At 45.0% G+C, this 24,517-nt stretch overlaps 2 protein-coding genes across 8 annotated transcripts; one reads left to right on the top strand and one right to left on the bottom strand.

The window, feature by feature from the left end:
- Positions 1–313: 313 nt before the first annotated feature.
- On the bottom strand, positions 314–24,475 carry S100A13 (S100 calcium binding protein A13). 5 transcript variants are annotated; one of them, XM_044271483.1, is made up of 3 exons: positions 24,385–24,475; positions 750–905; positions 314–561 (listed from the first exon to the last, which is right to left on the bottom strand). In XM_044271483.1, exons 2-3 carry the CDS (start codon positions 897–899, stop codon positions 430–432), a joined length of 282 nt encoding a protein of 93 aa, XP_044127418.1. In that variant the 5' UTR covers positions 900–905; positions 24,385–24,475; the 3' UTR covers positions 314–429. The 5 variants fall into 5 exon arrangements, with proteins under 5 accessions (XP_044127418.1, XP_044127415.1, XP_044127419.1 ...); XM_044271480.1 differs by lacking the exon at positions 24,385–24,475 and adding an exon at positions 11,602–11,805; XM_044271484.1 differs by lacking the exon at positions 24,385–24,475 and adding an exon at positions 11,583–11,603.
- S100A1 (S100 calcium binding protein A1) lies at positions 6,170–12,922 on the top strand. 3 transcript variants are annotated; one of them, XM_044271485.1, is made up of 3 exons: positions 6,170–6,532; positions 11,141–11,314; positions 12,696–12,922. In XM_044271485.1, exons 1-3 carry the CDS (start codon positions 6,431–6,433, stop codon positions 12,837–12,839), a joined length of 420 nt encoding a protein of 139 aa, XP_044127420.1. In that variant the 5' UTR covers positions 6,170–6,430; the 3' UTR covers positions 12,840–12,922. The 3 variants fall into 3 exon arrangements, 2 of the variants coding, with proteins under 2 accessions (XP_044127420.1, XP_044127421.1); XM_044271486.1 differs by lacking the exon at positions 6,170–6,532 and adding an exon at positions 10,172–10,287; XR_006387027.1 differs by lacking the exons at positions 6,170–6,532; positions 11,141–11,314 and adding an exon at positions 11,647–11,708 and having other exon boundaries at positions 12,696–12,833.
- Positions 24,476–24,517: the final 42 nt, after the last annotated feature.

Genomic DNA, 24,517 nt, shown 5'->3' with positions numbered 1-24,517 from the left:
GCTTGAGATTATAATCTGTAACAATACTGCATCTATGGCAGCCACATCAGAGGAATGATAACCTCTTACCCCTTTGCCCCGATAAAGAGGCTAGTTGGCAGTACTAGATGTGGCCATACACTTTCATTAGCTGTCAACCCCCCCCCAACTCACACGTACACACTAGATAGATGAATACGTTATTTTTGACAGCTTCAGTCGACAGTACACTGTGTACGGAGAACCATAAGAGACAATGTGGCCACATAATATCCCTCACCATCGCACCTCTGAGAGTCCTACAGTCTATTATAAAAAAAAGCCACCACCAGACTATAGGATAATAAGGTTAGTCTTTAATGTCATAGGAAACAAAGGACAGCACTGTGCACTGGATGTACATGTGAGCACTGCACCCTGGACGACTGCGGCATCCTCCCGGTGACGTCTCTATTTCTTTGGTTTGATCTCTCTCTTAATCTGCTTGCTCAGCTCGCCAATCAGCCGCCAATACTCGTTAAACTTCAGCTCATTGTCCAGATTAAGATCCAGCTCCTTCATCTTCTCCTCTAAGGAGACGTCCTAAGGGAAAGGAAAATTTTGTGTGAAATCTAGCTCAAGACACCCCTCACCCACAATGTGACGCAGTGGGGAAGAGACTGAGGTCAATAACATTTCTACCAAAAATATTTTTAAAAATTATTATATAATTATATAAAAAACAAATCCCTCCCCCTAACCCTCCCTGATTTCTGAACGTGGAGACTTACCTTCATCAGGTGTGGGAGCTCCTTGCTAGAAAGGCTCACAAATTCACTGATACTCAGAGTCTCTTTCTTGCCCTCCTCTCCGGCGTGGTCAAAGAAGCATTTCACTATGGTCACAATGGCACGTTCCACTTCAGTCTGGGAGGACGCCATCTTGTGCTGAGGAGAACAGTGGCATTAACGTTTCTGCACCAATGACGAAGAAGCTTAAAGCAGTGGCGGGCAGAAGACACAGAGATAAGCGGGGAAGGGACAAAGGAAGAGGAAGCAGAGGACCAAGCAATGCAGAGCAGGGCACCCAGAGATGGTGAGCTGGGGACCCAGCCATGGTGAGCAGAGCATGCAGAGATGGTGAGCTGGGGACCCAGCCATGGTGAGCAGAGCACCCAAAGATGGTGAGCTGGGGACCCAGCCATGGTGAGCAGAGCACGCAGAGATGGTGAGCTGGGGACCCTGCCATGGTGAGCAGAGCACCCAAAGATGGTGAGCTGGGGACCCAGCCATGGTGAGCAGAGTACCCATAGATGGTGAGCTGGGGACCCAGCCATAGTGAGTAGAGCATGCAGAGATGGTGAGCTGGGTACCCAGCCATGGTGAGCAGAGCATGCAGAGATGGTGAGCTGGGGATCCAGCCATGGTGAGCAGAGCACCCATAGATGGTGAGCTGGGGACCCTGCCATGGTGAGCAGAGCACGCAGAGATGGTGAGCTGGGGACCCTGCCATGGTGAGCAGAGCACCCAAAGATGGTGAGCTGGGGACCCAGCCATGGTGAGCAGAGTACCCAAAGATGGTGAGCTGGGGACCCAGCCATAGTGAGTAGAGCATGCAGAGATGGTGAGCTGGGGACCCAGCCATGGCGAGCAGAGCACCCAAAGATGGTGAGCTGGGGACCCAGCCATGGCGAGCAGAGCACACAGAGATGGTGAGCTGGGGACCCAGCCATGGTGAGTAGAGCACACAGAGATGGGGAGCTGGGGACCCAGCCATGGTGAGTAGAGCATGCAGAGATGGTGAGCTGGGGACCCAGCCATGGCGAGCAGAGCACGCAGAGATGGTGAGTAGAGCACGCAGAGATGGTGAGCTGGGGACCCAGCCATGGCGAGCAGAGGATGCAGGCTGAATGAGACGGAGGACGTTACCAGCTCACACACGGGCTCGCACTGCTCTGACTCTGCTCACTCACACAGATGCAACTATGTACCAACCCCAACACGCCCTTCAGTCTTGGCACCAGAACAGCCCCCCAGTGTACTGCCGAGAGGAGTGACCCTCACCACCCACCTCAACCAGCCAACACTGAGTCACATTTTTAACCCTTCTGAAGTCTAGAGATATTGGATCGCACACATCATATACGCCACACCCAAACTGCATGACCCTCATTAATCTGGTGACATACGGTGCAACTGGTGGTGACTAAATGGCGACATCACAAGAGAGTTCCGCGACACATCACCACAACTGTTTAAAAGACGCCTTTTTTACGCCATTGGGTGAGGAACTGTTTGTTTCGGATGGTTGCCCCTTGTGAACATCCTGCTGATCAACAGATAAACCTTGTAAACATTCTCTGATCAAATCTTTCATGAAGCTATAAGATGCTTATTGTTTGCCTGTTTACACTAGATGTGCTGTCCTACTACCAGAACTCATCCCCTATCAGCAAGTATCTGATGGTCGGGGGTCTAACTGCTGGGACCCCACTGACCAGACCAGTGTTCCCCATTAGACCCACCAGAGGTTACCCTGTAGAAGACCCACACAGCAGATTCCTGGTTGGTGGAGGCTCGAGAACCAGACACATAATGCAGATGTGAGGATTTTGTAAAGAATGTGCAGCACATGGGGGAGTCATGACAAACCAGTCTAACCACCATGTGCATCTAGTCATGTATAATGGCCAGCCCCTTTAAGCATTTTGGCTGACCTACACTTTAGTCACGCTACAATAATTGCAGTGAAATCGCTTTCTATAAGAAAGGCACAGAGTAGCCTGAAAATCACTTCCAAATCGCTGCCGCCACGTGAGCTGGGAAAGGCCCTTTTACATGGATGTATGTCACAGGCAATTATCGGGAACACACCGAACACTACTGATAACTGCCTGGTCGTCAGCGGAGGCGAAGCTGCATTTACAAGGAGTAATCACAGGAGCGAGCATTTCTACAAACATTACATACACATTAACCCCTGGCCCGATGAGAAGGTCTGTGTAAAAGGACCATTAGGCTGGATACATGTAACCGCTGGCAGAGATTCTCTTGGTTCTCTTTGGAGAAATTCAGTAGTTTCAAAAATGCTCTGATATCTCAGCATGTGGGGCTAAAAAAAACCTGCCTGCTCCTCACGTGTCTCAGAGATTTGGGAGACAGCCTTACTGTGTCCCCCAGTGCCCAGCAGGGACACGTGACCACCCCTTCAGAGATGTAGCCCTCAGTCAGCTCCCACCCTGCAGCCATGTTCCTGAACCACAATGCAGCGTGCAGGGACAGGGCAGGGTCGTACAATGAGGGAAGCAGAGGGTTAGCGCATAAGGAGTTAGTAAGCACAGTTCTCTCCTACTACTTACATCGGACATACACCTTTAAGACATTCCTACCCTCGGGATAACAGGATGTTTGGGAAGTCTGTGGCAGGAGGAGGTGGGACCCTGACAGCAGCTTCTCATAAGGGAGGTCTGAGTCATAGATGGGACTTTCTAGCCGTCAGCTGTAATACCCCTCAGCAGCAGCAGAGGGCAGCACTGGGCCACATGTGGCTGACAGTGGACAGGAGATGAAACAGTCATTATTTACTGGCCACAAGCAATGGTCCTGTCAGCGGGGCACAGCACAATGCGGCCGACGAGAGCGCAGTCTGAAGGACACTGGACCAAGGAGCTGGTCTGCTGCTTGCACTCTGACTGTATAATGACAGAACGTGAGATCGGTGTCCTAGGAGCTAGCAATCTAGTGCTAGAGCAGTCACGCCACCCCCACCTGCGCTTACGTAAATGACAACAGCTGAAAAGGTAGACGGCGGCGATCTGTAATCAGATCTATGACAGCAGGAGCAGAGATCGGTGTCACCTACCGAGGGCGCGGAGGGAGCCGAGCCAATGAGAGAGAGGGGGGATTAGATACACCCACTGATGGTATTGTGTTGTAGGATTAGATACACCAACTGATACTATCACACATGAGAAGGGGAGATATACCAACTGATAGTATCAGACAAGATGATTAGATACACCGACTGATAGTATCACATGTGGTAGGATTAGATACACAGCTCAGCAGGCAGTATCACACAGGCTAGGATTAGATACACAGCTCAGCAGACAGTATCACACAGGATAGGATTAGATACACAGCTCAGCAGACAGTATCACACAGGATAGGATTAGATACAGAGCTCAGCAGTCAGTATCACACAGGATAGGATTAGATACACAGCTCAGCAGACAGTATCACACAGGATAGGATTAGATACACAGCTCAGCAGACAGTATCACACAGGATAGGATTAGATACACAGCTCAGCAGACAGTATCACACATGATAGGATTAGATACACAGCTCAGCAGACAGTATCACACAGGATAGGATTAGATACACAGCTCAGCAGACAGTATCACACAGGATAGGATTAGATACACAGCTCAGCAGACTGTATCACACGTCTCAGAATTAGATACACAGCTGAGCAGACTGTATTGCATGTCTCAGGATTAGATACACAGCTCAGCAGACTGTATCACATGTCTCAGGATTAGATACACAGCTCAGCAGGCAATATCACACAGGATAGGATTAGATACACAGCTCAGCAGGCAGTATCACACGTCTCAGGATTAGATACACAGCTCAGCAGGCAGTATCACACGTCTCAGGATTAGATACACAGCTCAGCAGACAGTATCACACAGGATAGGATTAGATACACAGCTCAGCAGACAGTATCACACGTCTCAGGATTAGATACACAGCTCAGCAGGCAGTATCACACGTCTCAGGATTAGATACACAGCTCAGCAGTACAGTATCACACAGGATAGGATTAGATACACAGCTCAGCAGGCAGTATCACACAGGATAGGATTAGATACACAGCTCAGCAGTCAGTATCACACAGGATAGGATTAGATACACAGCTCAGCAGGCAGTATCACACAGGATAGGATTAGATACACAGCTCAGCAGGCAGTATCACACAGGATAGGATTAGATACACAGCTCAGCAGACAGTATCACACAGGATAGGATTAGATACACAGCTCAGCAGGCAGTATCACACGTCTCAGGATTAGATACACAGCTCAGCAGGCAGTATCACACAGGATAGGATTAGATACACAGCTCAGCAGTCAGTATCACACAGGAGAGGATTAGATACACAGCTCGGCAGACAGTATCACACAGGATAGGATTAGATACACAGCTCAGCAGACAGTATCACACAGGATAGCATTAGATACACAGCTCAGCAGGCAGTATTACACAGGATAGGATTAGATACACAGCTCAGCAGACAGTATCACACAGGATAGGATTAGATACACAGCTCAGCAGTCAGTATCACACAGGAGAGGATTAGATACACAGCTCGGCAGACAGTATCACACAGGATAGGATTAGATACACAGCTCAGCAGACAGTATCACACAGGATAGCATTAGATACACAGCTCAGCAGGCAGTATCACACAGGATAGGATTAGATACACAGCTCAGCAGGCAGTATCACACGTCTCAGGATTAGATACACAGCTCAGCAGGCAGTATCACACGTCTCAGGATTAGATACACAGCTCAGCAGGCAGTATCACACGTCTCAGGATTAGATACACAGCTCAGCAGTACAGTGCGTGTCTTATGTGGGTTGGTGGGTGTGGAGTCACATACTCTGGGTCAGGTTTAGCGCGGCTTTATAATCACTCCATTCAGCTCTGTTTTTCCATTTTCGTCACTCCGAGCGTCTCTCGGTTTACTGGAGAGGATTGATGTTTATTATGTGGGACCTGAGACCAATGTGAACATCTTAAAGGGGTATGCTGGTTGGTAAAAGTTATCCCTATCACAGATCGGTGGGGTTGCTACCACTGGGATCCCCCCCGATTATGAGAACGGGGGTCTGGTACCCCCCGCAGCTCCCCTAAAATGACTAGAGCAGCTGGATGCACATGTGTGCAGCCGCTCCATCTATTTCTATGGGAGTTCCAGAGATAGCCATGTACAGCGCTCCATTATCTCCGAAACTTCCATAGAAATAAATGAAGCGGCCGCGCACATGTGCGACTGGCTGCTCCGGACAATTTAGTGGAGCTGTGGGGGGTACAGGGCCCTTTTCTTGTGATCAGTGGGGGTCCCAGCGGTAGTACCCCGACCGATCTGATAGTTATCCCCTATCCTGTGGAATACCCCTAATCCTAATGATGTAATGCTGCCATCTCTGGCTCCACTGTACAGTAAGCAGTATAAGATTGCTGAATGACAAATGAACACCACCACCAATGAATATTAAAACTGCTAATTACAATTTGTAGAGTTTGGTTTCAGGGAGTCATGTGACCAGCGTCCCCGTTTTCGTGCACGTGTTAGGTCTGGTTTCAGTGGTCTCCAGGGTGATGCATCTGAGGTCATCGGTGATTTATGGATGGGTGACTGGTGATACCTGAGAGGAAACGTGCCATTGTTTGACATGTAATGAATCCAGTGGAGAGACATGAAAAGGAGACTGACGCTTGGACAACAGACCAGTCTACACCAGCCGCTGAGGAGGAGCTGCCGCTGAGAAGTCACAGTCTGGTGAGATACCTCCGTTATACCCCACTGCCCTTGTATCTGCACCTACATTGTGTTTTGTAATCCCTTATCTAAGATTTTCCAATCTTTCTAACATCCCAATCCTACGCATTATTCCCATAATCATAACTCCTACTCCTCATCCTGAGCACATACATAACTCCTACTCCTCATCCTGAGCACAGACATAACTCCTACTCCTCATCCTGAGCACATACATAACTCCTACTCCTCATCCCAAGCACAGACATAACTCCTACTCCTCATCCTGAGCACAGACATAACTCCTACTCCTCATCCTGAGCACATACATAACTCCTACTCCTCATCCTGAGCAGAGACATAACTCCTACTCCTCATCCTGAGCAGAGACGTAACTCCTACTCCTCATCCTGAGCACATACATAACTCCTACTCCTCATCCTGAGCACATATATAACTCCTACTCCTCATCCTGAGCACAGACATAACTCCTACTCCTCATCCTGAGCAGAGACTGTTAATTCCTACTCCTCATCCTGAGCATAGACATAACTCCTACTCCTCATCCTGAGCACAGACATAACTCCTACTCCTCATCCTGAGCACAGACATAACTCCTACTCCTCATCCTGAGCACAGACATAACTCCTACTCCTCATCCTAAGCACAAACATAACTCCTACTCCTCATCCTAAGCACAAACATAACTCCTACTCCTCATCCTAAGCACAAACATAACTCCTACTCCTCATCCCAAGCACAGACATAACTCCTACTCCTCATCCTGAGCACAGACATAACTCCTACTCCTCATCCTGAGCACAGACATAACTCCTACTCCTCATCCTAAGCACAAACATAACTCCTACTCCTCATCCTAAGCACAAACATAACTCCTACTCCTCATCCTGAGCAGAGACGTAACTCCTACTCCTCATCCTGAGCACATACATAACTCCTACTCCTCATCCTGAGCACATATATAACTCCTACTCCTCATCCTGAGCACAGACATAACTCCTACTCCTCATCCTGAGCAGAGACTGTTAATTCCTACTCCTCATCCTGAGCACAGACATAACTCCTACTCCTCATCCTGAGCACAGACATAACTCCTACTCCTCATCCTGAGCACAGACATAACTCCTACTCCTCATCCTGAGCACAGACATAACTCCTACTCCTCATCCTAAGCACAAACATAACTCCTACTCCTCATCCTAAGCACAAACATAACTCCTACTCCTCATCCTAAGCACAAACATAACTCCTACTCCTCATCCTAAGCACAAACATAACTCCTACTCCTCATCCCAAGCACAGACATAACTCCTACTCCTCATCCTGAGCACAGACATAACTCCTACTCCTCATCCTAAGCACAAACATAACTCCTACTCCTCATCCTAAGCACAAACATAACTCCTACTCCTCATCCTGAGCAGAGACGTAACTCCTACTCCTCATCCTGAGCACATACATAACTCCTACTCCTCATCCTGAGCACATATATAACTCCTACTCCTCATCCTGAGCACAGACATAACTCCTACTCCTCATCCTGAGCAGAGACTGTTAATTCCTACTCCTCATCCTGAGCACAGACATAACTCCTACTCCTCATCCTGAGCACAGACATAACTCCTACTCCTCATCCTGAGCACAGACATAACTCCTACTCCTCATCCTGAGCACAGACATAACTCCTACTCCTCATCCTAAGCACAAACATAACTCCTACTCCTCATCCTAAGCACAAACATAACTCCTACTCCTCATCCTAAGCACAAACATAACTCCTACTCCTCATCCTAAGCACAAACATAACTCCTACTCCTCATCCCAAGCACAGACATAACTCCTACTCCTCATCCTGAGCACATACATAACTCCTACTCCTCATCCTGAGCACATATATAACTCCTACTCCTCATCCTGAGCACAAACATAACTCCTACTCCTCATCCTGAGCACAGACATAACTCCTACTCCTCATCCTGAGCACATACATAACTCCTACTCCTCATCCTGAGCACATACATAACTCCTACTCCTCATCCTGAGCAGAGACGTAACTCCTACTCCTCATCCTGAGCAGAGACGTAACTCCTACTCCTCATCCTGAGCACATACATAACTCCTACTCCTCATCCTGAGCACATATATAACTCCTACTCCTCATCCTGAGCACAGACATAATTCCTACTCCTCATCCTGAGCACAGACATAACTCCTACTCCTCATCCTGAGCACAGACATAACTCCTACTCCTCATCCTGAGCACAGACATAACTCCTACTCCTCATCCTGAGCACAGACATAACTCCTACTCCTCATCCTAAGCACAAACATAACTCCTACTCCTCATCCTAAGCACAAACATAACTCCTACTCCTCATCCTAAGCACAAATAACTCCTACTCCTCATCCTAAGCACAAACACTCCTACTCCTCATCCTAGCACAACATAACTCCTACTCCTCATCCCGAGCACAGACATAACTCCTACTCCTCATCCTGAGCACAGACATAACTCCTACTCCTCATCCTGAGCACAGACATAACTCCTACTCCTCATCCTGAGCACAGACATAACTCCTACTCCTCATCCTGAGCACAGACATAAACTCCTACTCCTCATCCTAAGCACAACATAACTCCTACTCCTCATCCTGAGCACAAACATAACTCCTACTCCTCATCCTGAGCACAGACATAACTCCTACTCCTCATCCTAAGCACAACATAACTCCTACTCCTCATCCTGAGCACAACATAACTCCTACTCCTCATCCTGAGCACAGACATAACTCCTACTCCTCATCCTGAGCACAGACATAACTTCCTACTCCTCATCCTGAGCACAAACATAACTCCTACTCCTCATCCTGAGCACAGACATAACTCCTACTCCTCATCCTGAGCACAAACATAACTCCTACTCCTCATCCTGAGCACAGACATAACTCCTACTCCTCATCCTGAGCACAGACATAACTCCTACTCCTCATCCTGAGCACAGACATAACTCCTACTCCTCATCCTGAGCACAGACATAACTCCTACTCCTCATCCTGAGCACAGACATAACTCCTACTCCTCATCCTGAGCACAAACATAACTCCTACTCCTCATCCTGAGCACAGACATAAATCCTACTCCTCATCCTGAGCACAGACATAAATCCTACTCCTCATCCTGAGCACAGACATAACCCCTACTCCTCATCCTGAGCACAGACATAAAGCCTACTCCTCATCCTGAGCAGAGACATAACTCCTACTCCTCATCCTAAGCACAAACATAACTCCTACTCCTCATCCTGAGCACAAACATAACTCCTACTCCTCATCCTGAGCACAGACATAACTCCTACTCCTCATCCTGAGCACAGACATAATTCCTACTCCTCATCCTGAGCAGAGACATAACTCCTACTCCTCATACCGAGCACAGACATAATTCCTACTCCTCATCCTGAGCATAACTCCTACGCCTCATCCTGAGCACAGACATAACTCCTACTCCTCATCCTGAGCACAGACATAACTCCTACTCCTCATCCTGAGCACAGACTTAGCTCCTACTCCTTATACCTCAAACAGATATAACTTGCACTCCTCATCCCTCGAAGAGATATAACTCGCAATCATATACCTCACAAAGAGATATAACTCATTCTCCAATCAGTGGACTGGCAATAAACCCCACAGGGATACTTCCCAGTGGGCTGATGCCCAGGGTCCGCCTGAGCCCTTCTCATGGCTGCCATCCAGGTAAGTAATGATCTAAGGCTTCCCTCCTGGTTCCTGAATTCCAAAGTATTGCCATCCTGAGGCAGCTGGCATTGGCCACCACAAAGGGGAAGTTTTGGGGGATTTATTGTGTAATGCACTCTGGTAATTGGCTCTGCTAGGGTGGCATAATGTGCTGCAATATGGTATTGCTGGCCCCAGCTATCTGTGTTGAACCTGCCTTCTGTCAATTTGGGACCAGACTCCAAAACTTTTAGTTTTTATCCAGGGCCATTTTAAGTTCCCAGTCTGCCCCTGCCTACTCCTCATCCTGAGTAGAGACATAAGTCATAGTCCTCCTCCCACAAAGAGATATAACTTGTACTAATCTAACAATTTGTACTCTTCATCCCAAGAAGTCCACCAGTTGTGGTGTCAGTCTCGTGTACTTTTCTTGTGTCTTAATAAATTGAGGATTAAGTTCCGCCTGTGTCCGTATATTTGTTCTAGGAAATAACTTTTACTCCCATCCATTACTCCCAAACATTTCCAAGAATAGTTCCCTCTCTTACCGATCCTTCTATAGGGAGATATTTGCTAAGACATCTTCATATATTGCCTATCCTTTTGTGCCACCATAAATGACATCTACATATTTTCATCAACCTGTGTCCAGCCTTTCCTAGCACTTCAGCTTATGTCATCATACTACCATCTCTTAGCCATCACTCTGTTTCCCTTCATCAACACAGCTCTTCTCCATCCTTTTGTGTCAACACATTCTTATCCCTTATGTATCTAGAAATCCGCTCTACTTCCCATCTTTACACAATCTTCTACTGCCCCTACTCAACTTTTTTAACTATTCTGCAATTATGTCCTCTCTTCTTCGCAGAGTTTGCAGTTCATCAACCAGAAATCTTTGGAAATGTCTTCACAACTGGAAGAAGCCATGGAGACACTTATCTCTGTATTCCACACATACTCAGCTCGGGAAGGTGACAAGCACAAGTTGAGTCGAAGAGAGTTGAAGGATCTTCTACAGAATGAACTCGGGGATTATCTGGAGGTAAGAAACTACTTGTAACGGTCGCGTACACACACACACACAGGGGGGAGGGAAGTGACCACTGCGCTCCACCCTCACCCTGCCTACTTGCCTCGTGAGTCCTAATGACAGGGGACAACTGGATGGCAATCCCTAGCTTGGAATAAGTGCAGGGAGGAGAGACCAGACAAACAACAGAATGTGAACGGACCGAGTCTATACCAGGAATGCTACGAAGTACAAACGGAGCAAGCAGAGAATAGTCAGGAGAAGCCGGGGTCATAAATACCAGGAGAGTCGTGAAGTACCAAATGAGTCAGCAGAGGATTGTCAGGAGGAAGCCAGGGTAAGAATACCAGGAGAGCAGCAAAGTACACAAGGAGCAGGAAGAGGATCGTCAGGAATTCAGCAGGAGGTAAGTACGCCAAGAAAGACAAAGTCGCAGGTGGAACCTGTTTAAATAGGGAGCCAGAGGGGTCATGTGAAGTGGCAAGCATCACATGACTTCACACAGACTACACAGCCGAGCGCCGAGTGATCAGCTCGGTGCTCAGCCCTAAAACCATTCTCATGAATGTGCAAATAGACGCGCATAGTATTATCAGGAGCGCGGGCGACGCTGGACGCGCTGATAATGCGTGTTGCGCTCCGGATGTGCCCGCCTGCTAGACCGCGCCATGACACTACTAATCTTATCTTGATAGTGAGGTAATATCAGATGTCATAAATCCTATATAGTCATAAAGCAGGGACAGCCCACTTATACTTTCAGTAACGTGACCACCTGTCGAGCCTTCACTGATCTATATATTATATTTTTGCTGGCCAAAGTCTGTAGCTGAAGTCAGGAGAAGACGTACACTTACAGCTGCCCTCCAGACTTAGCCTCATTGTTCTAAGAGCCTTCGTATTATAGGTATGGCTAACTTAAAAGGGCATTCCAGAACAATAAAAACCTCTATGATCGTATGCAAATGCTTTAAAAAAATTAACAAAGCTTATAGTTGCATCAACAATCCCCAGCTGCTATCGTTACAAAGATGCCCGGCTGATGCTGAGCTCCACTTCTTGCTCCTGTCCTGACACGCCAGGAAATGGCTGAGAATGTCACTCATCCAATCACTGGCTGTGGCAGCTTTGGGTTTTTTCTTCAAGCATTTGCAGCGTAGTGCAAAGGTGTTTATTCCACTGGTATGCCCCCTTAAAGACTACAGTCGGGAAGATGTCTCTGACACAACACTAGAGTATCTTTGTATGCATTTGATGACAGAAAATTATTTTTTGATCTGGAGGTAAAATTTCAGAGCCCATGTACCTTGTTATACCAATTAAGCTGACCACTTCAGCAGACAAATTATGACAATTGATCATCTTCCTCGTATCCAATCTTGATTCTTTATAGACCCAGAAAGATGCTGGCGCAGTGGACAAGATCATGAAAGAATTAGATGAGAACGGAGATGGAGAAGTCGACTTCCAAGAGTTCGTCATCTTGGTGGCATCTTTGACTGTAGCATGTAATACCTTCTTCTGTGAGAGCAGCTGAGCTCCCTGGAGTCCACCAGATATAGTGTTGTCAGTCTCACCTACAAACTCTTGTCAGTGATTAAACTTGAGGATTAAGTTCCATACGTGTCCGTGTCTTTGTTCTGGGAAATATTTTGTCTTGGGCTCCAGAAGAGTTATAAGATAAGCATCATGTTGACCATTTTCAGTAGACCATCGGTACCTGTTCATGACCAAATGAGTGTGACAGAAGCTAAACAATGAAATATATATAGAAAGTTAATCTGCTGTGTACTTGTCATCAGTTACTGTAGGTGAAAAGTTGTCCATGCCAAATTACAGATCTGCCCCCCACTAATGGCACCCAGATGAGGCCACAGATCACTAAAGAGGTCAACTGGTCATTTTGTACAAACTGCTAATTTACTTTACGGGTTCGTCATCCCAGATGACAATCTTCACAGACCAACTAAGAATGACATGTTCACAAAACAGATGTGTGGCCTGCTGTAGTCAACCAGTATTTCCTTGGCATCCAAGGTTCTCCCTTGGAGCATGGTACATACTGATGTACATTAGCTTTTATGACTCAGCTATTACATTTGAATCCAATAAACGGAAAGCCTTGAGGTTCCCCCATTACTTGAAATAGGATGGAAAAGTACATTCCTTGACATAAAAAACTACCGCCGCCCCCAGATAGAAATGTCAGATTGGTGCAGAACTTGGCCTGCAGATGTGTCGTCAATTACATGGAGTGATCTTGCCAAAAGATCTGAACTTCTGTAAAAGTGCTTTCCTATATACAGGTCCTTCTCAAACATTAGCATATTGTGATAAAATTCATTATTTGTGGTGATAAACATTAGACTTTCATATATTTTAGATTCATTACACACAACTGAAGAAGTTCAAGCCTTTTATTGTTTAAATATTGATGATTTTGGCATACAGCTCATGAAAACCCCGAATTCCTATCTCCAAAAATTAGCATATCATGAAAAGGTTCTCTAAACGAGCTATTAACCTAATCATCTGAATCAACTAATTAACTCTAAACACTTGCAAAAGATTCCTGAGGCTTTTAAAAACTCCCAGCCTTAAGGTGGTGCAATCTTTTAAGTATCTTGGAGTAACAGTGTCAATGAATCCTGCAGAATATATTACTAATAACCTCTTACCCTTGTTGGAGAAATTTAAAAGTAAGATCACAATATGGCATAAATTGCCTTTGTCAGTGATAGGAAGGGGAAATTTGTTAAAAATGATCCTTATGCCACAATTGCTCTATGTCCTGCACAATTCTCCTATCTGGATTCCCGTGCACTATTTTCACAAAATCTTACGATTATTTCGTTTTTTTCTGTGGAAAAGTAATAGGGGGAGGATAAAATATGAAACACTACAGAGGAACAAAGATGCAGGGGGACTTGCTCTGCCCAATCCTCTGCTTTATTTCTTATCGGCCCAATTGCAGCATTTCAAAGGTTGGGGAGTGTTGGGTAGCCCAGGCGTGAAGAGTGGGCAATTGATGGGGTGGGTGTCAAATAGGTCTCCCCCGTTGACGGCCATTGAAGGTAAGGTGAAGGAAGATGTAGGGCGTATCCCAATATTAGTGCTCATGAGGAAGGTTTGGAGTAAAACCAGGCATATCTTAGGATTAGAGGGATATGTTAATATCTCGCCTATTTGGAGGAACCCAGCACTACAAGAGTTGGAAGGTCTGGCTGGATTTTCTAGATGGAATGATAAGGGAATATGGAATTTGAGCCATATCTTCTCGGGTGGGGTATTAAAACAATATCAACAGCTATGCTCAGAGTTTGGGCTTCCTTCCTCGCAGTTCTATAGATACTTACAGCTCAGACATGCATTGGATGCTCAAGCTAAAGTGGCTCCAATAGTGTTTGCATCTAATCATGCACTGAACACAGTGGTGGCTGCTGGGTCGGTGAAAGGGGCAATCTCCGTGATGTATCAGGCCTTACTGGAAGATTTTCTCAAAGGACATCCGCTAAAAAGCAGGCAGCAATGGGAAAGAGATTTGGGTGAGCTTACAGATGAACAATGGTCAGAGGTAGTAGCGCTTACTCCCACTTTATCTCTTAGCGAGGCTGCACGTCTCTGTCAGCTGTACCTAGTACACCGAGTATATAGGACTCCGGTATTCCTGCATAAAGTAGGGTGCAGGGACAGTCCCGATTGCCCGAAATGTGGTAGCGCTGAAGCTGATCTCCTACATATGTTGTGGTCATGCCCTTCATTGACCTCCTACTGGAAAGCAATACTACATCTTGTTAATAAGGTGTATAATACTAAATTTAAGATGGATCCGAAAATTTGTGTTTTAGGAATACTACCAGAGGATAATTTGCAATCTACAGTAGTTACTGGAATAGAGAGGATGTTGTATCAGGCGAGGAAGACTATTGCAGCAAAATGGATACAGGAGATACCCCCAGAGGTCTCGGAGTATGTTGCTAGATTGAATATGGTAGTTCGCCTTGAGAGGGGCGTGTATCGGAAAAGGAAATGCCTGACCAAATTTGAGGCAATTTGAGGCAATTTGGGGCAGTTGGATAGATAGTTCGGGATGCTGTAGTCCTTGGTTAGCATTAACGAGGAGTATACTGGGTACCCGGTAAAGCTGATCTGTGAGAATAACTGTGTGTAATTCAGTAGTGCCTTCTTGAATGTGATCGCGGGGAGAGACAGTTTTTGGCTGGTGGAATATATGGTGTATGTTTTCTGGTGACAGCTGGTGATATGAGATCGTGGGCCGAGTACCATAACTGTATGGAAGTATGGTTAATTTGAATTCATTGCTTTTAATAAGTATTAAAATCATTGGAACGGTGCCGATATGAAGGGGGGAAAATAAAATTATGAGGTAGTAATGCTCCTATTGAAATGATGTCCTGCTCTTGGAGAGTTTGGGAGGGAAGGGGGGGGGGGGAGTTTATAGGGATGTTTGTTGATGGAAGGGTATGGGACTAGGTTTATTGTACAATTCCTAGTTAATCTTGGAAACTGTCGCTTGTGATGTCTTACAGTTATAAGATATGCATTGTGTACACTATGCATGAGTGATTTTTATGCGTTTATCCTTTGTAACTGATGTCTTTTTGATACTTGGATATTTGATCTGAAAGTCAATTGATGATAAAAAATAATAAAAATTATCTGATAAAAAAAAAAAAAAACTCCCAGCCTGGTTCATTACTCAAAACCGCAATCATGGGTCAGACTGCCGACCTGACTGCTGTCCAGAAGGCCATCATTGACGCCCTCAAGCAAGAGGGTAAGACACAGAAATGTCTGAAGGAATAGGCTGTTCCCAGAGTGCTGTATCAAGGCCCCTCAGTGGGAAGTCTGTGGGAAGGAAAAAGTGTGGCAGAAAACGCTGCACAACGAGAAGAGGTGACCGGACCCTGAGGAAGATTGTGGAGAAGGACCGATTCCAGACCTTGGGGGACCTGCGGAAGCAGTGGACTGAGTCTGGAGTAGAAACATCCAGAGCCACCGTGTACAGGCGTGTGCAGGAAATGGGCTACAGGTGCCGCATTCCCCAGAAACAGCGGCAGAAGCGCCTGACCTGGGCTACAGAGAAGCAGCACTGGACTGTTGCAGGTCATTCGGAAATCAAGGTGCCAGAGTCTGGAGGAAGACTGGGGAGAGGGAAATGCCAAAATGCCTGAAGTCCAGTGTCAAGTCCCCACAGTCAGTGATGGTCTGAGGGGCCATGTCAGCTGCTGGTGTTGGTCCACTGTGTTTTATCAAGGGCAGGGTCAATGCAGCTAGCTATCAGGAGATTTTGGAGCACTTCATGCTTCCATCTGCTGAAAAGCTTTATGGAGATGAAGATGTCATTTTTCAGCACGACCTGGCACCTGCTCACAGCGCCAACACCACTGGTAAATGGTTTACTGACCATGGGATTACTGGGCTCAATTGGCCTGCCAACTCTCCTGACCTGAACCCCATAGAGAATCTGTGGGATATTGGGAAGAGAAAGTTGAGAGACGCAAGACCCAACACTCTGGATGAGCTTAAGGCCGCTATCGAAGCATCCTGGGCCTCCATAACACCTCAGCAGTGCCACAGGCTGATTGCCTCCATGCCACACCGCATTGAAGCATCCTGGGCCTCCATAACACCTCCGCAGTGCCACAGGCTGATTGCCTCCATGCCACGCCGCATTGAAGCCTCCTGGGCCTCCATAACACCTCAGCAGTGCCACAGGCTGATTGCCTCCATGCCACGCCACATTGAAGCCTCCTGGGCCTCCATAACACCTCAGCAGTGCCACAGGCTGATTGCCTCCATGCCACGCCGCATTGAAGCCTCCTGGGCCTCCATAACACCTCAGCAGTGCCACAGGCTGATTGCCTCCATGCCACGCCGCACTGAAGCATCCTGGGCCTCCATAACACCTCAGCAGTGCCACAGGCTGATTGCCTCCATGCCACGCCGCATTGAAGCCTCCTGGGCCTCCATAAGACCTCAGCAGTGCCACAGGCTGATTGCCTCCATGCCACGTCGCATTGAAGCAGTCATTTCTGCAAAAGGATTCCCGACCAAGTATTGAGTGCAGAACTGAACATAATTATTTGAAGGTTGACTTTTTTTGTATTAAAAACACTTTTCTTTTATTGGTCGGATGAAATATGCAAATTTTTTTAGATAGGAAATTTGGGTTTTCATGAGCTGTGGCCAAAATCATCAATATTAAAACAATAAAAGGCTTGAACTACTTCAGTTGTGTGTAATGAATCTAAAATATATGAAAGTCTAATGTTTATCAGTACATTACAGAAAAGAATGAACTTTATCACAATATGCTAATTTTTTTAGAAGGACCTGTATATATAAAAAATAAAAAAAACTCACAGAGGCTACTTTTGGGTAGTGTACCTCTTGGAGAGAGATCACTGACTGCTAGACATTCCTCTACGACACACTTGAAGACATGCTGCCCAGTTGACAGACGTTGAGAGGAGGCACATCATTGGACTGAGAGAAGAAGGATGTTCGTTTTGATGAATTGCCGTCATGTAGGCCATTCTGACCTAGCAGTTCGGAGGCGTTTGGGAGCAGTGGTTACACAAGGGCATGGACACACGGCGAACACGCTTCAGACCACCAGTACAGAGGCTTGTTTGATCTGCTGACAAACAGCTCCCACCTTTTCGTTGTCCACCATCCAGACACGGGTGGCACCTTTGTTACACACCCCTGTCTCTGCACCAGTCTTCTGGCATTAGTTTTGAATTTTTTTCTGCATTTTTCCTTTGCATTCACATATAATACTTTTATCAAGTGCTCATTCACATTTGGCAGCAGTTCTGTCTTTTTCATTTGTGTTCAGGTGTAACATGATTATCAGGTGCTCGTTCACGTTTGGAGCCAGTTTTTCTGCGTTTTTCCTTTGTGTTCACATGTAATACTATTATCGGGTGCTCCTTCACATGTGGCAGCAGTTCTGTCTTTTTTTCTTTGTGCTCACATGTAGTATTATCAGGGTTAGGTCCCTTTCACACGAGCGAGTTTTCCGCTCAGGTGCAATGCGTGACGTGAACGCATTGCACCCGAACTGAATCCTGACCCATTCATTTCAATGGGTCTGTGTACATGAGCGTTGTTTTTCACGCATCAGTTCTGCGTTGCGTGAAAATCGCAGCATGCTCTATATTCTGCGTTTTTCACGCAGCCCTGGCCCCATAGAAGTGAATGGGGCTGCGTGAAAAACGCATTGCATCCGCAAGCAAGTGCGGGTGCGATGCGTTTTTCACTGATGGTTGCTAAGAGATGTTGCTTTTAAACATTCCGTTTTTTATCACACGCGTGAAAAATGCATCAAAATGCATTGCACCCGCGCGGAAAAAACTGAACAACTGAACGCAATCGCAGACAAAACGGACTGAACTTGCTTGCAAAATAGTGCGAGTTTCACTGAACGCACCCTGAACGCATCCGGCCCCAATCCGCAACGCCTGTGTGAAACCAGCCTTATAGGGCTGTTTCACACGAGCGGATGCCGTACGTGACATCGGCTGCGTGAATGACAGCCAAGACCCGATGCGGACAGCAGAGGCACGGAGCAGTAACATGACTGATAATGCTCCGTGCCTCTCTGTGATCTCTTTACTACAAGATCAGTGAGATAAAGTTGTCACCGTGATTTTGTAGTAAAGAGATCACAGAGAGGCACCGAGCGTTATCAGTCATGTTACTGCTCCGTGCCTCTGCTGTCCGCATCGGGTCTTGGCTCTCATTCACGCAGCGGATGTCACGCACGGCATCCGCTCGTGTGAAACAGCCCTTAGGGTTAGGGGTATTCTCCATTTTTCCTTTTTACTCACATGTAGTATTAACAGGGCTCATTTACATTTGGCACCAGTTTTGTCATATTTTTTTTTGCAATTTTCCTTTTTCTTCACATGCAATATTATTATCAGCGCTTATTCACATTTAGCACCAGTTTTGACAATTTTTTTCTCAATTTTTCCTTTGCGTTCACATATAACACTATTATTAGGCCTTATCTTCATGTTAGGAAGTTCAGTGCGGTCGTTGTTTGTGTTGTGCTCACGTGCAATATTGTCAGACGTTCGTGCACATTTGGATGCAGTTTTTGGGGATTTTTCTTTTTTTCATTTGCATTGCTTGTTCACCTTTCATGTCAGTTTTGTCTTTTTTTCAGCATTTTTTTCTTTGTGTTCACATAAAAAACTATTATCAGTGACTCGTTCACAACTGGCGCCAGTTTTGTCCTTTCCAGCACCAGAAATACCATTATCAGGAGCTTCTTCACATTTGGAGCACGTGTTGTCTTTTTTTCAGCATTTTCCTTTGTGTTCCCATGTAATACCATTATCAGGAGCTCATTCACATTTGGCAGCAGTTTTGTTGCATTCTGTGAATGTGTTCACATGTAAGACTATTCTGAGAGATTTTTCCACATTTGGCAGCAGATTTGTTGTCATTTCTTTTACATTCACGTGTAATACTATTATTAGGCCCTGCTTTCCTTCACATTTGGCGGTTTTGTGGTATTTTTTATGTTCACGTCATGCCATTATCAGACAATCCTGCATGTTTGGTGTCAGTTCAGTCATTTTTTTCTTTCTGTTCACATGTAATACTATTATCAGGTGCTCTTTCAGATTCGGTGCCTGTTTTGACAATTTTTTTTGCATTTTTTCTTTGCGTTTATATGTAAAATTATTGTCAGGGGTGTTTTCACATTTGGCAGAAATGTAGTTGTATTTTTCTATAGCTTTTATTTGTCTCAGTTACAAATAGTAGTGTGTTATAGAAGACACGTCAGTAAGGATGGAGGAAACGTCTGCTGGCAGGTAATGAGGGAAGCTAAGGTGAGCTGTATGTATCTAAGGTGGCCATACACGTCAGATAGAGGTTGGCTGATGAAAAGCAGTAGAACAATCGTCTGGTGGACATTTCTTTCACACATTTTTGTCCATATTCAATGTTCGGTTCATGTTCATTGAAGTGAATGGGTCAGCATCCAAGCTGCAAAAACTGCGGCTCGGATGCAGACCATAACTACGGTCGTGTGCATGAGGCCTAATGCCTCATTCACACGTCGGTGATTTCCATCAGTGATTCTGACCAAAACCAAGTGCGGCTCTCAACACAGAACAGGTGCAGATCTTTCACTTGTGTCTGTGGAGGCTCCAATCCTGGTTTGGCTCAGGGCTCATGCACACGACCGTATGTATTTTGCAGTCCGCAAAAAATACAGCTGAAGTCCATGTGCATTCCGTATTTTGCGGAACGGAACAGCCGGCCATTAATAGAACAGTACTATCCTTGTATGTAATACGGACAATAATAGGACATATTCTATTTTTTTGCGGAACAGAAATACAGACTTTTTTTTGCGGACCAATTGAAATGAATGGTTCCGCATACGGTCTGCAATCACTGACGTGTGAATGAGGCTTAGTGCGTATGACCACCTTAGGCGGAGGTCAGTCTGATTAGCTGCAGATATGGGGCGGTTCTTTGTTGCTGACATTCTGCAGATTACACGCAGATTTAATTCTTTGAATTGGAAAGGGTGGAATCAGAGTTGAAACCCACGGTAGAAACTGACATGCTGAAGTTTTACACCCCAATAGATCATCGGGCTGCCGCCTTAAGGGCGACCCAATCAATTACACAGTGCATCTGTTGATTGATCAGGAGGAGAGGCAGAGTAAAGCTGTGGTCATACATAGTAAAAGGCGGTTACCCATAGCCACACAGACAGCAGCATGTCAGTATAGCACACTGGAGTCAGGCCCAGGAAGCCCCGAATTTAAATAAACAGCACCGCCCCCTGGAGGAGGGGCTCCACAGAGTACCTGCCAGTAAGGCGATGCTTTTACTGCAGGTCCCTCCCCTGTCGCTTCATTAGTCATGGAGGGACCCCTAAATGGCTATCTGAAACTAAGGGGGTGGGGTCATTCCAGTGTCGCTATGGTGACGCTAGTTAGCACCCTGGACAAGAGTCAGGTGGCTTCACTGCATGGACATAGTGAGGAAGAGAAGGGACACTTCTGAAGAGAAGGACTTGGGGTGAGAGAATCAATTTCTGATGAAACATCCGAAGTCGATTCGCATAAAACTTTGTTTCAATACTGCTCCGTACAGTACTAGAATGTATTGGCTCCGATGAGCCGAAGTTATTACTTTGCAAAGTCTCGAGAGACTTCGCATAATAACTTCAGAAATTGATTTATTCTGTAAAAAAACATTTCTCGAACTCGGGTTCGGTTCCAAGTGGTACCTTAGAACCGAACCAGAGTTCGGTAAAAGGTTTTTTACAGTATAAATCAATTTCTGAAGTTATCACAATACTTTTTAATGGTATCGAAATCGAATCAAAATTCTGGTATCGTGACAACCCTACTCATGGCACCATGCTTTACACTACCACACCCTTCTGTCTGTCAGCTTGTATTGCAGCAGTGTAAGGCTAGGTCTACACGACGACATTTGTCGCGCGACAATTTTTATAATGGCAGTCTATGGTGTCGCACTGCAACATGCGACATGCTGCGACTGCGACGCGACAGTCGCAGAAAATCCATTCAAGATGGATTTTTCTGCGACTGTCGCGTCGCAACATGTCGCATGTTGCAGTGCGACACCATAGACTGCCATTATAAAAATTGTCGCGCGACATTAGTGCAACAAAATGTCGCGCGACAACTGTTGCGCGACTTTTTGTCGCGTGACAAATGTCGTCGTGTAGACCTAGCCTTAGGGCAGTAAACCCTTCTACAACATGTGCCACCATGCTTTACACTGCTACATGTCTCTCTCTCAAAGTCAGCTTTTATTGTGGCAGAGCAAGTATCTATTCATATGTATAAAGCGCACAGTGAGGTAATACATAATATGAGAAAATGTACATTGCGAGGTAATACATAAAGTGGGGAGATTATATCATCAGGAAACGTATATCGTGAGGTAATATATAAGGTGAGATGTATATCCTGAGGTAATATATAAGGTGAGATATATATCGTGATGTAATATATAAGGTGAGATGTATATCCTGAGGTAATATATGAGGTGAGATGTATATCCTGAGGTAATATATAAGGTGAGATGTATATTGTGAGGTAATATATAAGGTGAGATGTATATCGTGATGTAATATATAAGGTGAGATGTATATCCTGAGGTAATATATAAGGTGAGATGTATATCCTGAGGTAATATATAAGGTGAGATGTATATCGTGAGGTAACATATAAGGTGAGATGTATATCGTGAGGTAATATATAAGGTGAGATGTATATCCTGAGGTAATATATAAGGTGAGATATATATCGTGATGTAATACATCTCACGTTATATATTACCTCAGGATATACATCTCACCTTATATATTACCTCAGGATATACATCTCACCTTATATATTACCACAGGATATACAGGATATAGGTAATATATAAGGTGAGATGTATATCGTGAGGTAATATATAAGGTGCGATGTATATCCTGAGGTAATATATAAGGTGAGATGTATATCCTGAGGTAATATATAAGGTGCGATGTATATCCTGAGGTAATATATAAGGTGCGATGTATATCCTGAGGTAATATATAAGGTGAGATGTATATCCTGAGGTAATATATAAGGTGAGATGTATATCCTGAGGTAATATATAACGTGAGATGTATATCGTGAGGTAATATATAAGGTGAGATGTATATCGTGATGTAATATATAAGCTGAGATGTATATCGTGATGTAATATATAAGGTGCGATGTATATCGTGAGGTAATATATAAGGTGCGATGTATATCCTGAGGTAATATATAAGGTGAGATGTATATCCTGAGGTAATATATAAGGTGAGATGTATATCCTGAGGTAACATATAACGTGAGATGTATATCGTGAGGTAATATATAAGGTGCGATGTATATCCTGAGGTAATATATAAGGTGAGATGTATATCCTGAGGTAATATATAAGGTGAGATGTATATCCTGAGGTAATATATAACGTGAGATGTATATCCTGAGGTAATCTATAAGGTGAGATGTATATCCTGAGGTAACATATAACGTGAGATGTATATCGTGATGTAATATATAAGGTGAGATGTATATTGTGAGGTAATATATAAGGTGAGATGTATATCGTGATGTAATATATAAGGTGAGATGTATATCCTGAGGTAATATATAAGGTGCGATGTATATCCTGAGGTAATATATAAGGTGCGATGTATATCGTGAGGTAATATATAAGGTGAGATGTATATCGTGAGGTAATATATAAGGTGCGATGTATATCCTGAGGTAATATATAAGGTGCGATGTATATCCTGAGGTAATATATAAGGTGAGATGTATATCGTGAGGTAATATATAACGTGAGATGTATATCCTGAGGTAATATATAACGTGAGATGTATATCGTGAGGTAATATATAAGGTGAGATATATATTGTGAGGTAATATATAAGGTGAGATGTATATCGTGAGGTAATATATAAGGTGAGATGTATATCCTGAGGTAATATATAAGGTGAGATGTATATTGTGAGGTAATATATAAGGTGAGATGTATATTGTGAGGTAATATATAAGGTGAGATATATATTGTGAGGTAATATATAAGGTGCGATGTATATCCTGAGGTAATATATAAGGTGAGATGTATATCCTGAGGTAATATATAACGTGAGATGTATATCCTGAGGTAATATATAAGGTGAGATGTATATCCTGAGGTAACATATAACGTGAGATGTATATCCTGAGGTAACATATAACGTGAGATGTATATCCTGAGGTAATATATAAGGTGAGATGTATATCCTGAGGTAATATATAAGGTGAGATGTATATTGTGAGGTAATATATAAAATTAGGTGATTAAAGCATAACGTGAGGCAATGTATAACCTGAGATAACACGATGTATTGTCGTGACATATCACATATACGAGGTGATTTTTTTTATCGTGACATATGGTGTAGTGTGAGGCATTACATGAGGCGCTGACGTATATAGTGAGATACGTTCACTGGCGGAATTTCTGCCGTCACTCACCAGTCAGCATTCTCCTCGTACACGCGGATTGCCGGCCTCCGTCTCCATGGAAACTACAGGACGTGCTCACGGGGCGGTTATTACGGGCTCGTGAAACGGGGCGGGGTCTGACGTGCGCGCTGACGACAAAGGG

Source organism: Bufo gargarizans, chromosome 11, assembly GCF_014858855.1.
Source record: "Bufo gargarizans isolate SCDJY-AF-19 chromosome 11, ASM1485885v1, whole genome shotgun sequence".
Taxonomy (NCBI): Eukaryota; Metazoa; Chordata; class Amphibia; order Anura; family Bufonidae; genus Bufo; species Bufo gargarizans.
Note: the sequence above shows the minus strand (reverse complement) of the source record. Positions and strands in the feature narration are given on the sequence as shown.